This window comes from Rattus rattus, chromosome 1 (assembly GCF_011064425.1).
Source record: "Rattus rattus isolate New Zealand chromosome 1, Rrattus_CSIRO_v1, whole genome shotgun sequence".
Lineage (NCBI taxonomy): Eukaryota > Metazoa > Chordata > Mammalia > Rodentia > Muridae > Rattus > Rattus rattus.
Window position 1 is genome coordinate 259,307,440 of NC_046154.1, and position 14,554 is coordinate 259,321,993.

General features: G+C 50.5%; 1 protein-coding gene and 1 pseudogene across 1 annotated transcript; one reads left to right on the top strand and one right to left on the bottom strand.

Moving 5' to 3' along the window:
• Nucleotides 1-475: 475 nt before the first annotated feature.
• LOC116890153 (TGF-beta-activated kinase 1 and MAP3K7-binding protein 1-like) lies at nt 476-14,286 on the top strand. Its single transcript, XM_032890890.1, has 6 exons — nt 476-551; nt 2,531-2,606; nt 9,672-9,838; nt 11,518-11,760; nt 12,738-12,894; nt 14,049-14,286. Exons 1-6 carry the CDS (start codon nt 476-478, stop codon nt 14,254-14,256), a joined length of 927 nt encoding a protein of 308 aa, XP_032746781.1. The 3' UTR covers nt 14,257-14,286.
• Nucleotides 5,787-5,908, bottom strand: LOC116890470 (annotated as a pseudogene).
• Nucleotides 14,287-14,554: the final 268 nt, after the last annotated feature.

The following is a 14,554-nucleotide window of genomic DNA, read 5'->3' on the forward strand; positions in this document are numbered from 1 at the left end:
TATATTACCTAGCTCCTGTTTGGAGATAGGGTCAGCAACCTGAGCTCTGGCTGGTTTGCCTTTCAAATACTGGGACTAATGTTGTACCATCCTCGCCCAATAAAGAAAGTATTAAAGGAGCTAGCAACCAGTGAGTTGGACCTGGTGACTTTTGTGCATGTATAGTTTGTGTGCCCTATGGCATGGCCTTTCAGTAGATCTTCGTGCCCTGGCAGCACGGAGCCTAGAAGAAATTCAGACCAAAAGCGGCTAGACGCCATGAACATTTAGCAGTTCTAAATACTGAAGACTGTGAATGCGTTTCAGAACATGCTTTGGAGGATGCGGGATGGGCAGACCTCCTGATTTTCAACAGTGGGAAAGGAGAATGACAAATGCTTCAGGAAAGATGAGCAGCTGTTAACACTGAAAAGCAACAGTCTGCGGCTGAGTCTTGGGCAGAATGCAGCGAAAAGCAGCCTTACTCTCTCACGGGATGCACACGCTGACACATGCCAATTCCCAAAAGGCAAAACCACAGGATGGAGAGCAGGCCAATGCGACGGGCCTGGGTGGGTGGAGCAACCCCAGGACTTCAACAGGGAGCGCTCTGGCTAATCCTGTGAAAGAGCCCTGTTTGTGATTGCATGCCGAAAGACATCGATTTTTACTACATGAACATTCAAAAATAAAACTCCACCCAGTAGTGGTTCAAAAAGCTTTGAAATCGATGTATGGCAAAAGCAATTATGAATTAAGGCATGTCTATCTAGCGACTTTCATTGCCGTAAATAAGCAGATGAAATTTTAACAGAAAGTGACCAGAGACTTTCTATAGCTGATTGGAGGCAGCCAATACGGTAATTTGTCTCCCCCACCTATTTTTTTCAGGACAGTGTCTCTGAGTAGCCCTGGCTGTGGAACTCAGCTCCTGCCTCTCCTCCCCGGGCTGGGTTAAAGGCGGTGCCGCCACCGCCACCCAACTGTTTTACATCTTTTTTTTTTTTTTTTTTTTTTGAAGATCATTACTGTTAACATAAGGGGGTTGCAGCTGGTGGTCATAATTGTTTAATATTTCAATAAACTTTTCCAACTTCTTCTTTTCAAGTGCTTTTTACTCATGTGTTTTTTGCCTTACGTATGTGTGTGTGTACTACATACAGCCAGTCCCGCCTTACTGGCTTGCAGGACCTTCGAGATAGCCCTCCAGTGGGTGTTTGTCTTTGTTCATGTTCTCTAAACTTGCATATCACAGGTGCTTTAGGGGAACCTCAGGACACTGGCTGGGTCCTCAAGTTCTATCCTCCAAGACTGATAAAAGCTATACAGTGGGCACACACACCAGCTTCCCTGTCTTGCCAGAGGTCCTATAATCTACTCAAAGAAATTACTGTCTTACCACGTTTTAATGCCCTATGAGCATGGCCAGTGCTGAGAGAGAGCCTGCCCCAGACGTACTATGGGATCAGATGGTCCTCGTCATGCAGCCAGAGGACATCCATTGCATGTATCTTGTCACTTGCATCAACACTAATAAAGGCTTACGTTTCCAAGAGAAAACCATTGATGTGGGGTCACCTCCAAGGAACGTGCAAAGAATTAGAGGTGTAATTTAAAGCAAGGAGCTTGGGCCGTGTGTGAGTGTGCATGTCGCTTTACACGTGTGATAACATAATCTCAGCAGTGATTAAGCAAAGACATACTGGTTTGAGGTCAAATCGTGATGGAAAAGGGGTGAGAGTCGCATGTGAGAGAGATGGAGAATCAGGGTGTGGTATGAATACACAAGGCAGTGACCTTGAGGTTGACAGTCCCAGAAAACTTGCCCCAAAAAAAAAAGGAGAGGTCATGGGGCTGGCCTGCAGCCCAGAGGAGACAGAGGACTGATGAAGGCCTCCAAGCTGGAGAATGACAGATTGACTTTGTTTCAGGCTGGGTTTCTGAGGCAGATGGCTTCTTCCTGAAACGTGTGTGGGGCTGTCTATGCACAGGTGCAGCACACCACCGGGTCAGGCATTGTGTGGTGATGCATTTTCCGCAGTTAGAGCCAACACCAAGATTCACTATGCTGTCAATGAGGGACCTCTGTGGAGAATTTCCTGTAGTTGAGCTTATTCCTGTGTGTTACAGTGGCATGACATCTCTCTTTTTCTAAATTAGCCAAGTCCTCACCCAGGAATGCCGTAGTTTTCAGGTTCCCAAAGAGCCGGTTTGTGGATGCATCATAAAAACAGGAAACACAGGGGTTGGGGATTTAGCTCAGTGGTGGCGCTTGCCTAAAAGCACAAAGGCCCTAGGTTTGGTCTAGCCCGAAAAAAAACCAAAAAAAAAAAACAAAAAAAAAAAAACAAAACACTTTTGTCAGTGTCCTTCGGACACATTATTTCTGGCGTAACCATCTTATGGCCTGAGCCTGCCTTTGCCCTGTTGGAGAAAGCAGGCGCCCAGTGGGGATCTGGGGAAGAAGGTGGTTTCAGTTTCCTGATGCTTCCAGAACAGCAGCCAGCTGGACAGATGACCTGCTCTCATCACTTCTCTCGCGTTGGTTCAGCTTCCAACCGTAGCTATGCGCTGATGGCAGACCACTGCAAGTCGCCCTCCGGGAGAACAACTGAGCTCAAGTTCAGGTAGGTGGGTGGGCTGAGCAGAGAAGTCAGTTCATGACACAGAAGACACTGTCACTGCCACCTGCATGTATGAAACACTGCGCAGTAGGAGCCCCTGAGAAGTCGCTGCTGTCGCGGTTGAGGGTGAGCCAGGCTGGCAGACGTCGTGAGTGAAATGATGGACCCAGTGCAGGGGTCAGGTGTGCTAAGACAGCCACTGCGTCCCTCCCCAATTCCTTGCTTCATTGCCTCACCACCACCTGCATGCGTGGTTTCAGCCTCCCCCTCATCCACTCCTCTGCCTAGAAGTGAAGCAACTACGCTGCTCCCTGTATGGGGTCTTCAGTGGCTATGATGGCAGCGGTGACCAACTTTTGGCGCATGAGGGGCTCTCAGCAGAAATGTCTCCTGCTGGGCCAGCTCCAGCACCGAAACGACACGGAATGCTGATGTCAGACAGGTCCTGCACAGAGTAAAGGGGACTGAGCTGGTGACAACCTGGCTGACTTGTGTCCTCTACTCCTGGAACTTGGGCCCTGCATGTAAAGTGTAGACAGGGTGATCTGAAGACTGCCTGCTTCTTCATCCCTACCAAAGATCAGTTCTGGGTACACTTTTTTTTTTTTTTTTTTTGTTCTTTTTTGGAGCTGGGGACCAACCCAGGGGCCTTGCTTCCTGAGGCAGCTCTGCCACTGAGCTAAATCCCCAACCCCAGTTCTGGTACCTTCATGGTGGCAGGAGCTCCTGGCTACAGTCCAGGACAGGCAGGGTGCAGCAACTTTTCCATTAGTAGCAGGACTGACTTGGGAGAAGACAGCACTAGGAACAGAGATAGATCCTTTGTTTGAGATGTGGTGGAACTCGTTCTCCAGTGCTGCATGTTCTGGAGCCGTTTCAGTCCTGTTCTGTCCTAAACCTCTGGTCAGGAGACTTTTTGTGTTGTTGCTGTTGTTCTTTGTTTTATTTTCTGTGCCGAGTTTCCTTCTACCTAAAAGTTTCTTAGTCTTTGAAATTGTGTTCCTAATTTTTCCTGTTCTCTTATGGTCTCAGTGGCTTCCTAGACTGGAGCTCTGCAGAAGGCTAGAACCAGGAGGAACTTTCTGCTTCACAGTGTCCAGCGGATTCGATCAAGGCCGAGGTTGTCATGCCTACAGACTCAGTGACCAAAGCACTCCTGGACTGACAAGCTTCCGTGAACAAATGTGATTTCCTGCCTTGTTTTCACACCCCACTTACTTGAAGCAGGGGCCTGCCCTTTCTCTCTCATTCCTTGCAGGCTGCATAAGTAGCACCCTTCTCCCATCCCACAGCTAAAAGGTCTTTGTCAAACAGTGGACAGAAAAAGCACACATAGGGCAGAAATGATGTGTCACCTGTCTCACGGGGCCATCCATGAATACCATGGATCTATTCTCTCCATAGGGACATCTGTAGGAGGTGATGGTGTTGGCCCCGAAACCCTTGCCTTGCCCTGTGTCTCTTCAGGCCTTGATGGGTGGAAGGGCTTCCTAGTCCTCCGATGATGCGCTGGCTGAGAAAGCAAACCTCCAGTCCCACTGCCGGAAGTGTGACTGTCTGTACTAGTACTGCTGGGTGCCAGCACTCACCTCTGTGTGCCACCCCCGCAGTAAGGCTGCATGCAGGAATCATGAGCAGCATCCTGATGGGCAGGCTGGGGTGGCACTGAGTGTCCTGTGAGACTCAGCCCAGTGGGCAGCTTTTCAGGAGGCTCATCCCCGGGTGGCGGGATGGGTGGAAGGAAAAGCCCTGTCCAGGTTCTGTGATCTGGATGGTCCAGAGCCAAGGGTCACCTTCAGGCTGCCCCTAGTTAAAGCAACAGTGACCTTCCAGGCAGCCTACAGGGGATCCAGCCTGGCCCACACCTATGGTCATCCGTCTGTCTTGGCTGCTCAGGGGGCCTTGTATACTTTATCTAAAGGAAGAGGATGGTGAGGTGGTCCTCAAAGCCCCCATGCTGCTCTGATCTCTTGATGATGGTTTGCAGGGTGTGCCCCAACTTTTAGCTGCTGCCTCAGTATCAGAAGATCCTTGAGACTCAAGGCACTGGAAAGGAGATCTCTGGAGGGGGCCATGGCTGTCGTGGCGGTCCTTCTCAACAGCAAGCTCTCACGTTGCCAATGTCGGTGAACCACCAACCTACCCCATTTTAGTCTGCTTTCTGTTGTAATTTAAACTTCCCCAGGTGACTCAGGCGGTTCCTCATTCTGTTGTCTATGTCAATCCCAGATAGAAGGACAGCAGTGGGCGAGTGGAATTAATAAATGGCTTCGTGATGAAGTGTGTCTGTCCTTTTTGTCTTTTTTTTTTTTTTTAATTATCTATTTACTTTTGTTTGTTTATATATATTTTTAATGGATTTATTTATTATATGATACCTGTAGCTGACTTCAGACACACCAGGGGTGTGGATCCATCCTACAATGGTTTGTGAGCCACCATGTAGTTGCAGAATTGAACTCAGGACCTCTAGAAGAGCAGTGGTAAGTCTTAACCACAGCTGCATCTCTCCAGCCCCTGTCCTTTGTCTTTAAATTATTTGGAAGGTGTATAATTATTTTTTACCCTACTAATATTGTCTCCTACCGTGTGTGCCTGGCTTGCAGGGCCTCTGAGTCCCTAGTACTGGAGGTTCAGACTGTTGTGCGCCACCACACGCGGGTCCTGAATGAGAACTATGTCACTCTGGAGGGCAGCCAGTGCTCTTAACTGCTGGAGCCCGTCTGGAGTGTGTGTCTCTCTGTACAGTAGGGCTGGCATACTGGGAGGCAGAAAAATCCAGCTCAACTTGTAGTTTGCTAGCTGGTGGTGGATTCAGACGTCTGGGCAGCAGTTCTCAACCCCTTTGAGGTCAGCGCTACAGAGTCACTGCAAGACCATCAGAAAACATGGATATTTATATCCATGACTCCTGCAGATAGCAGAAATCACGGTTGTAAGTAGCAGCAAAAAACCTTTGGTTGGTGGTCTACGGAGGAACTGTGTGTTAAGGTAGGGCATTAGGACGGTTTGAGACCAGTGAGCTAGAGTCTGACGGACAATCAAACCAGTTTATTTTAGGGCAGCGTACAATTTCAGGTAGTTCAGGTATCACATGGTTTATGGGTGCCAGACATAGTTACATCAAGACTCTTACTTCCTTTCCTTTCCTTTTTTTTTTTTCCTTTTCTTATGTTTTCTTCTTAATATTACTTGCTCAAGTCAGAATGTAGTACCAATAGAAAATGGTGACAGCTTTGCCAATAACAAACATGCTCTTCATAGCTAGGAGGGGGCTTTCCTAGCAGGGTCAAAGATACATGGATTCCTTTCCTTTTTTGAAACAGGTCTCTCTCCATAGCTCTGCCTGTCCTGGGAACTCACTCTTTAGATCAGGCTGGCCATGAAGTTGTGATCCCCCCACTGCTTCTGGGTGCTGGGTTTAAAGGCCTGCCACTGCACAGTGAAACCTTCAATACCGTCTTCTGTAAATGAATGTACATATGTTAAATCTTCAAACCTTACAGGAGGATCTGGTGATCTTGGTCATTACAGATGGCACAGAGAGATCACCCTGGGCCTGTTAACACCTCCGTGTGGGTGAAAAGCAACTTATGTAGCTCTCCCTTTGAAGAACAGCCCTCGTGTTCAACACATCCAGGTTTGCCCTAGTTTATCTTAATGGGCCCAGTATCTGGCAACATGGCTGCTTCTTTAGGGCAATTTGCTTGCGGTGAGACCTGCTCTGAATTCTAAAAACAACAGGAAGCTGGATGATGGGGACATTGTTTAAGACCAAAGGAGGGGGCCAACAGGACCCAAGAACGTGTGTGTGATACATGTCACTGTAAAGGACTCAGTAGCTGTCCACTCATGGTGTCCCCTGACTCCCTTCCTCCTCTTAAAATTTCTTGGGGATCAACTTGCAAACCATAAAACAACTGATAAGTAGTTAGTGCATCTCCACGCCTCTATTGCTTCTGTCCTGTATTGCAGTCTGGCTTCATCAGGCCCCCATTATTCAACAAGTTGTTTTGAAGCCTACAGACATTGTGCCAAGATAATCTGCAGGTTTGTTTTATGGACCCCTGAGGAAAAAGTCTTTATTGAACTCAGTCCTGTGATCACACTGTAGCACAAAACCTGCTTCCCTGCTGAGGTGCTGTCGCGCAGTGATTTGCCTGTCATCTAGGCCTTGGCTGTGCAACATCTGCTTTGTCTTTTCTGTTGTGGCTCCTGTTCTCCCCCTCTGCTTAATCTTGGTCAAATGCGGCTGCAAGAGTACAAGCAGGGCCCTCTGTGCAGATCCACAGTGGACGGACTACAGGTCACACAGCTGGGCGTGGACCACACATACAAAGGTGAACGAGCTCTTCTCTCTCTCTCACAACTGGGTGGGTAGAGGAGGGGCCGGCAGGGCCTGTGGAACATGACTGGCTCCTGGGCTCCCTCTGTTCCCTCCTTTGGTAAGAATTCAGGCTAGGGACTGGGCGGGTATGAGGCTGGATCTGTTACTGGCAGTTGAGACTTGGGGAAACTCTTCATCTATTGTATGGGTGGTGGGCCCCTTCAGAGTTAATTGTTTGTGGGCTCCTTCGTACTGGCACATACTGACTGTCCTCTTCCTGATAGAGATCAGAGGCAGAAGTCCTGCCAATCCCAGTGTCTCTGGTGCCTCCTTTCCCAGTTCTGCAGACACTGCTGCCTCCTGGGCTCTGGGCTGCAAAGCAGACAGGACTGTGCAGGCTGGTGCTACTGTGTCACCTGTAGGGGAGAGGCTATAGTTGTTTTCTTACCAAACCAGATACCCAACAGAAGTGCCTGGAAGGAAGGGTTTTTTGTTTGTTTGTTTTGTTTTTGGCTCATGCTTTAAAGCGCTAAATAATCCGTGACAAGGAAAAGCATGGGCGGCCCGGCCACCACTGGTGGCTGGCATTTTGTGACAGCTAATTATTAAATCTTAGCAAATTTGGAAGAAGAGGGGTACAAGTAGCTGGTTGACCCACCCTTCTAAGCCCTCTACGCCTTCAGACCCCCCCATATTCAAGGTCCCAGGCAGCACCACCAGCTTTAGGAGATAAATGTTCAGACATGGTGAGCCCAGGGGGACTTGGCACCCTCCCAGACCATAGTAGGGCCTCACGTGAAGGTTGTTCTGTTGGATGGGGGACTGAGAACATGGGACACGTGGGTTTGTCCTCTGTGGTCTCTGGAACTGTTTCCATTCTGTTCATTTGTCCTCCTCACCATGTGCATGGGCGTCCACATCTCCCTCAAACTCTTACTGAGGGAAAATGGGCCTACCATGTTGTCCTCTCTCTGAGTTTAGGCAAGGAAAAAGGAAAAACAGGTGGCGTCATCTGTGGACAAAACACCAGGCAGTGGGGATTACAAAAGGTCAAATAAGCTACACCTGACATTGACCTGCTCAGGTGGTGTAAGCCATCTCTGCCTTCTTGCCCCTTGTGGACCAGGGCCTGGGCTGAAGCAGACCACCGACTGCTGTGGCAGACTACGTTCAAGTCAGGGCCAGGAGATGCCTGCCTCCCGAGCTGGGCATGGAATAAGTCTGGGTCCAACAGGCTGGTCCTATAAGCTAGGCCCACAAGGTCAAGGAAGTTCACCAAGTCCAGGAAGCAAAAGCCTGGTCCTGACGGAGGGTCCCATGCAATAGCAGGTGCCAGAGATAAGAAAGAACTGATGGATCCCAAAGTGCTTATTAGGCCTCTAAACTGCCTGCTGTCATTGCCACAAACTGTCCATGAGAGGGAAAGTGAGGCATAGAGACATTCAAAGTCTGTCCAGTCATAGTGCAGGAATACGAACCCAGGCATCCTCGGTTTAGGGTGTCCTTTACTTTGTGTGCCCTATGTGATGCCAGGTCAGCATTGTGTCTGTAGGTCTAGCTAGGTTAACTTCCCCCTCCCAAGTCTGAACACCCAGTACTTAAAAGCTTTGCCCCTAATTTTGCAGGGTTCAGTTTGCTTTATTGGGCCAGGAGGTCTGTGACAGGCAGGTGCACATTCTATCTCAAACCAGACCTCTGACCCAAACTAACAGCCCATGTGGTCACCTAGGACAGGTTTGAGGTGCCACTGGCTCCTTGGGCTCTGCCCTCTCGCTTCTCTGACCACTTTGTTAACATCAGACTGTCATGGCACAGCTCCTTTAGTAGGACAGGTCATGGCGGTCTGTCCTCAACCTCTCGCACCTGCCCTGAGCTGCTGTCCTGCCTTGTGACAAACCTGATTCCAGCAATGGCTGTGTGTCAGCATCTACCTAGGCAGCCCGAAGAATGAGCTCCAGGATGTTTCCAGACTTCCTCCTCAGTATTTTTGTCAAAATTGTCTTTCAGGGAGTGTGCACAAGCTTTCTATTTATTTTAATGACTAATACTCATCAGCCCTGACCCCCATGCAGACAGTGTACTGTATGGGATCTTAATTAGAATAGACACCTATCTTTGTCCAAGAGACTAGCCAAGCGTGGGCTGTAATTTATGTTCAAAGAGGCTTTTCTGCTAAGCCTAGCAGACTGGGAACCACCAGCTGCTGTCCTGACTGAACACCTATCTCTGTCATCATGTCACAGCTCCAAGCACTGGGAAGATAGGCATCCTACTTTATCACCCATCTGACACAGCAGGCTTTGGAGATAACTCCCAGCAGGGCAATCATAGCAAAGATTTGTCGACATTTGAAGAAAGGTAGAAGAGAGCAGGGCCCAGGAGCCAATTTACTCCTGGTTCCATAGTTCTTACTCTCTTGAACTCATGGGACCTATCCAAGACCAAGCAACTGAGACAGCTTCTGCCAACATTCGACTAAGCTGCGAAAAGAGCAGATGGAGGGTTGAGATTTAGCTCAGTGGTAAGCGCTTGCCTACAAATTACAAAGCCTAGATCCCAGGTCCCCAACTCCGACAAAAAAAGAGAAAGCAGAGTGGAGCCGATCGTCTGACTGTTCTCTGCATGGCCCCAGGCACCACCAAGTGGACAGCCTCAGAGGTGACGGTGCCTTCTCTCTCTCCTTCTGCCTTTCCCTCTCAGAAGTCAGTGCTGTTTTTATGTTTGTGAATTCACCCTCACAGGCAGTTACACTGGGGTTTCCACAAGCTGTCCCCTCCTCTCAGCTGCCCAAATCCAGGCCCCATCGCCAGAGCCAATCCCACAGTCGCACGCCTCTGGATGACGGGCTTCCTAGTACCGATGCGGAGGGCTGTACCAGCCATGGGCATAGACCAGGGCAGGCCACCAGGTGAGCAAGCACCTAAGCAGGTGTCTGGAGCCTGCCTCAGATCCTCACCAGACATTCCTTTTACTAGGGAGCCCAAAAGCCAGGGCCCAGAAGCAAAGGGAGCTAGAGAACTAACCTGCCCACCAGGGGCTCCAGGAAGAGCAGTGACCTGCTACATTCTAGAGTTCAGGCTCTCCACTACCCTAGGACCTCAGGGCTGTCTTTACTCCTCTGTGGGAGTCTCCTCTGTAGTTAGGGTGAGTTCAATTCTTCAACCAGTTTGATCCCCATGATTTCCACCTTAGAGCTACAGACAGACATTAGCCATTAAAGATTACAGAGTCACAGGATTGTGTTCTGCCATCAGGCTGCGGGCAGGTCACCACAGGCTCTATTCTGTCTTCATGTTTGAGCCTAGGATAAACTTGAACTTACTGTATAGCCCAGGCGGGCCTCAAGCACATCCTCTTTTCTCAGTTTGTGCCAGTGCTGTCTAGCATTGGAGATTGCCGCCTAACCTCAGGTGCTGTGTCAGAATTCAGGTATATCCGTCTTCTCAGGATGTGGTTCTTGTGTAAAGAAATCTTTTTCTGGTTTTCTTTCTCTTTTTTTTCCTTTTTTGGAGCAGGACTGAACAGACAAACATGAGCAGGCGCTCTACCACTGATAAATCCCCAACCTCACTAACTTTTGAGGTGGAGTCTTACTCTAACCCTAGACCAGCCTGAAACTGATACAGTCAGGCTGACCTTAAATAATTTTCTCCCTCACCCTTCCTGCTGCGAACAGGAGTCCACCATGCCTGGCTCTCCAGCTCTACCTCCCCACTCACAAAACCCTAGGCATCACCTGACCTGTTCGGTTCCCACTTTTTTTATCCTTCATCCCAGCAGCCTGGAGCATAGAGGGCCCAGTGGTTATCTTCACCGAGGTCCAGGGTCCTGTCTCAGGCAATATGGCTGCCAGCCACAGAGCCAGGCTTCAGCACCGGGTTCAGGTTCTTCCCCCTTCCCCTCCCCTGGGCTCTTGGTTCCAGGAGCTACAGCCAGTGCTCAGGTAGAGACTTGAGTTTGTATTTTTGATCTTTTTGTTTTGTTTGTTCTTTTCCTTTTTTCTTTTCTTTGAGACTGGTTCTTATTATGTATGGCCTGGCACTTGCAGTGATCCCCCTGCCTCTGCCTCTTGAGTGTCGGGGTGCAAGTATGCACCACCACACTTGGCTGGGCTTTTGGTCCTTCAGTGTGGGTTTGTTTTTCTTTTTTGTTGTTTTTTTCTTTCTTTCACTTTTGGTCTTCACAGTAGAAGAATCTACTAGGTTCTAGAATACACCAGACATAGGACATCTTGGAGGGCAGTTCCTGGCAAAATGCCTTGCATGTAGTGTGGGTGTTTTATCCAGGGAAGAAGGCAAAACCTTTTCCCTGTGTTTCTTAGCAGTCCTCAGAGTGCCCTTGTACCCATGTGTTATGTAATCCCTGGTGACAACCCACAGAGGTGGATGTAACCCTGTGAGGTATGGAGGCCAGTAGAGAACACAAGGTCCCACACCTTTTCTAATCAATGCGTTCCAGAAGGATTATCCCAAGCTCAGGTTACAGTTCAACTGGCAGAGACTTCCTTCACCTGCTGGGCTAGCGATCTCTAAGTCTCCTACACAGGCCTCTGGGATCGCTCCTCTCCCTGCCCCCCATTCTCATCAGGTTCTCCCTCCACACCCCAGGAGGTTGCTGCAATGATTGACACCGAATTTGCCAAGCAGACCTCCCTCGATGCAGTTGCCCAGGCTGTGGTAGACCGTGTAAAGCGTATCCACAGTGACACCTTTGCCAGCGGTGGGGAGCGGGCCAAGTTCTGCCCACGGCATGAAGACATGACCCTGCTGGTGAGGAACTTTGGCTATCCATTAGGTGAAATGAGCCAGCCTACACCCACCCCGGCCCCAGGTATGTATGCAATGTACTGTACAGGTAGAAGCACCTGAGATGAGTCCTGGGCTAGGGGCAGCACAGACCGGCTGACAACATGAGCTCGCTGCTTAGAATGCAAAGGGAGCCAGTGGCCTGGCCTTGCTCAACACAGGCTGACTCTGAGCTACAAATCTTTATTCCGTTTGTGAAAGAAGGATCAATTGCCCTGGCCACCCTGGAAGTCTTGCTGCATGAGCACATCAGTCACAAAGGCATGGTAGAGGTGACAGCTGCCACCATCGATGGTGGAGTCCCTGTTAGCCTATGGTCAGTGTGGTCACTTCTCACCTTTACTAGCAACCCTAACAGGAAGGAGAAAGGCTCTAGCATGAAGGGACCTGGATGAGGTCAGGTATTGGACAGATGGTCCACCCCAGAACCTGGCACTGCCTGACCATTTGGGGCTGTGGAGACAGTTCGCTCCTTCCCTTTCTCCTTTTTAGTCCTTGAGTCAAGTTGCCTGGGCAGAGGCAAGACCTTCTGTACTGGTCCAAGGGCTGCATTTCCTTTTCTGCTTTAAACAAACAAATCGTGGAGCTCCCTCTTCCCCATGGCTTTGTTCTCCCATGGACACTGGGGATGTGAGTCCCCCTGGCCTGCTGTTACAACCATATTTTCATTGGGCCTGCCTCAACAAGAAACAGTGCGTCCTTTGTACTAAGGTGTCTGTCTGTCCACACATGCAATGCTGTGCAGTAACCCTTCTGAGCCCACCCAGCATTTTATTCTACCCCCACCTTGATCCCCAGTGGGCTTCCTTGCTGCAGGGAGGGCGCACTGCTGTTCTGGAAGAGACTCTACCAAGGGACATCTACCCTGGGCTGCCCCAAGGGTGGAGGGCCACAGTGGAGCTTGAGAGAGATAGCCCTTATCACTCAGGAGTAGCCTTGAGCCTACTACCTTGCTTTCCTCCAGACCAATTTCCCTTTCCCCTGCCCTCTTTCCTATTGCAGGGGGCCGTGTGTACCCTGTTTCTGTGCCCTACTCAAGTGCCCAGAGCACCAGCAAGACCAGTGTGACTCTGTCCCTCGTCATGCCTTCTCAGGGCCAGATGGTCAACGGCTCTCACAGTGCCTCCACCTTGGATGAAGCCACTCCTACTCTCACTAAGTAAGCTGTCCTACTCTAGGTACCTGGAGAGGGACAAACCGCTGTACAGCCAAGGCCTAGGGCTCAGTAGGCCTGGGGTGTGGGGACCCTGGGGTCTTTGACCTCCAATTCTTCCCTTTGGGTAGGGAGTCTTATTAGACACAGGTAGGAAGGAGCAATACTGTTAATTCTAGTAGGTGTTGAACAGGACCTGGGGCAAGTGGAGGTTCAGGGCAAGGTGGACAAGGGGCCCCGAGCAAGGAGCAAGGTGGCCGACTGATGTCTCGGGCCAGCTTTCATCCATGGCAGCTTCTCTGGTTTGCTCCTTCTGTTTTGGAGCTTGTAACAGGGTCACTGGCTTCACGAATCTGTAGTTGGCTAGATTCATTGCCTGGCCTGTACTGGGTCCTCAGAGCTGCGGCTCCCTCACTGTGACGGACCATTGCTGTCAGTCGTCTAATTTAAGGAGCACGGAGGGTGGAGGGCATGGTCTGAGAGGAGGGCACGGTGCAGACCTGCCTGACAGGTCTATTATCTACCGCCCCCTTCATTTCTGTGACTGTGTACTCTGCCCCCACCCCACCTCTCCAGGGGGATCTGGTTTCCACATTCCAGCCCTGCACTGGTGGAATAATACAGCTGCCCCACCCAGCCCCTCTTCAGGATAAAGCTTAGCCGGATGTGGCCAATTAGAAGGGCTGGCAGGGAGGGAGTGTCCCTGTTTTCCTCTGCCTCTTCAGAGGGCCTCCCATCTGTCCCCAAGTCTTTGCTGCTGCTGTTCCCACCACCACCTCTCTGGATAGGAGGGCCTGGTGTAGACATCTGGGCATCATGGGTAGCCGTGTGGTGTCCCCAGCACAGTCAATATAGCCTCACCCCAACCCCCCACCATGCTTCCCCAGGGAACCGCCAGCTGTGTCCACACAGCCAACCAGGCAAACTTCATGCTTCTCTGTCTGACGGCCTGAACCTCACAGGTCTCTTCGTCTGGCTCTAGCCTTATTCTGTCACCTAGGTCAGCCTGTCTTTTAAAACCATCTCACCCCACTGGCTTTTATGGATATTTGGCAGAGAGGCCTGAGCCTAAAGGGCCACTCTTTTCACCGGGTGGGTGGGAAGTTGACGGCCCCTGAGGCAGCTACCCCAGACTGATTGCCTCCCCTCTTCTTCTGTAGCCAGAGCCCCACTCTGACCCTGCAGTCTACCAACACCCACACCCAGAGCAGCAGCTCCAGCTCGGACGGGGGCCTCTTCCGCTCCAGACCGGCTCACTCGCTTCCACCTGGAGAGGATGGCAGGGTCGAGCCCTATGTGGACTTTGCTGAGTTTTACCGACTCTGGAGCGTGGACCATGGCGAGCAGAGCGTGATGACGGCACCTTAGTCTAGCCTCAGAGGGCAAGTGACAAGACAAGACAAGCTTCTTAACCTTTGCAGGTGCCGTGGAACCAGTGGGCAGTGTGTCACTGATGTACTGCAGCCTGAGTACTGACTGCACTGCTGCTCCACACAAGAAGCTGGAGTCCAGACCACAGGCATCCTTAGGCAGGGCCAATGGGAAAGCTGCAGGTGGCTTACAAACCATCAAGAGTGCCTCTTGACAAGTTCAAAGAAGGAAGCCATCCTGTGGACCCCAACTACCACAGGCCAGACAGACACTGCTCCCTCGAGGCTGTCTACCT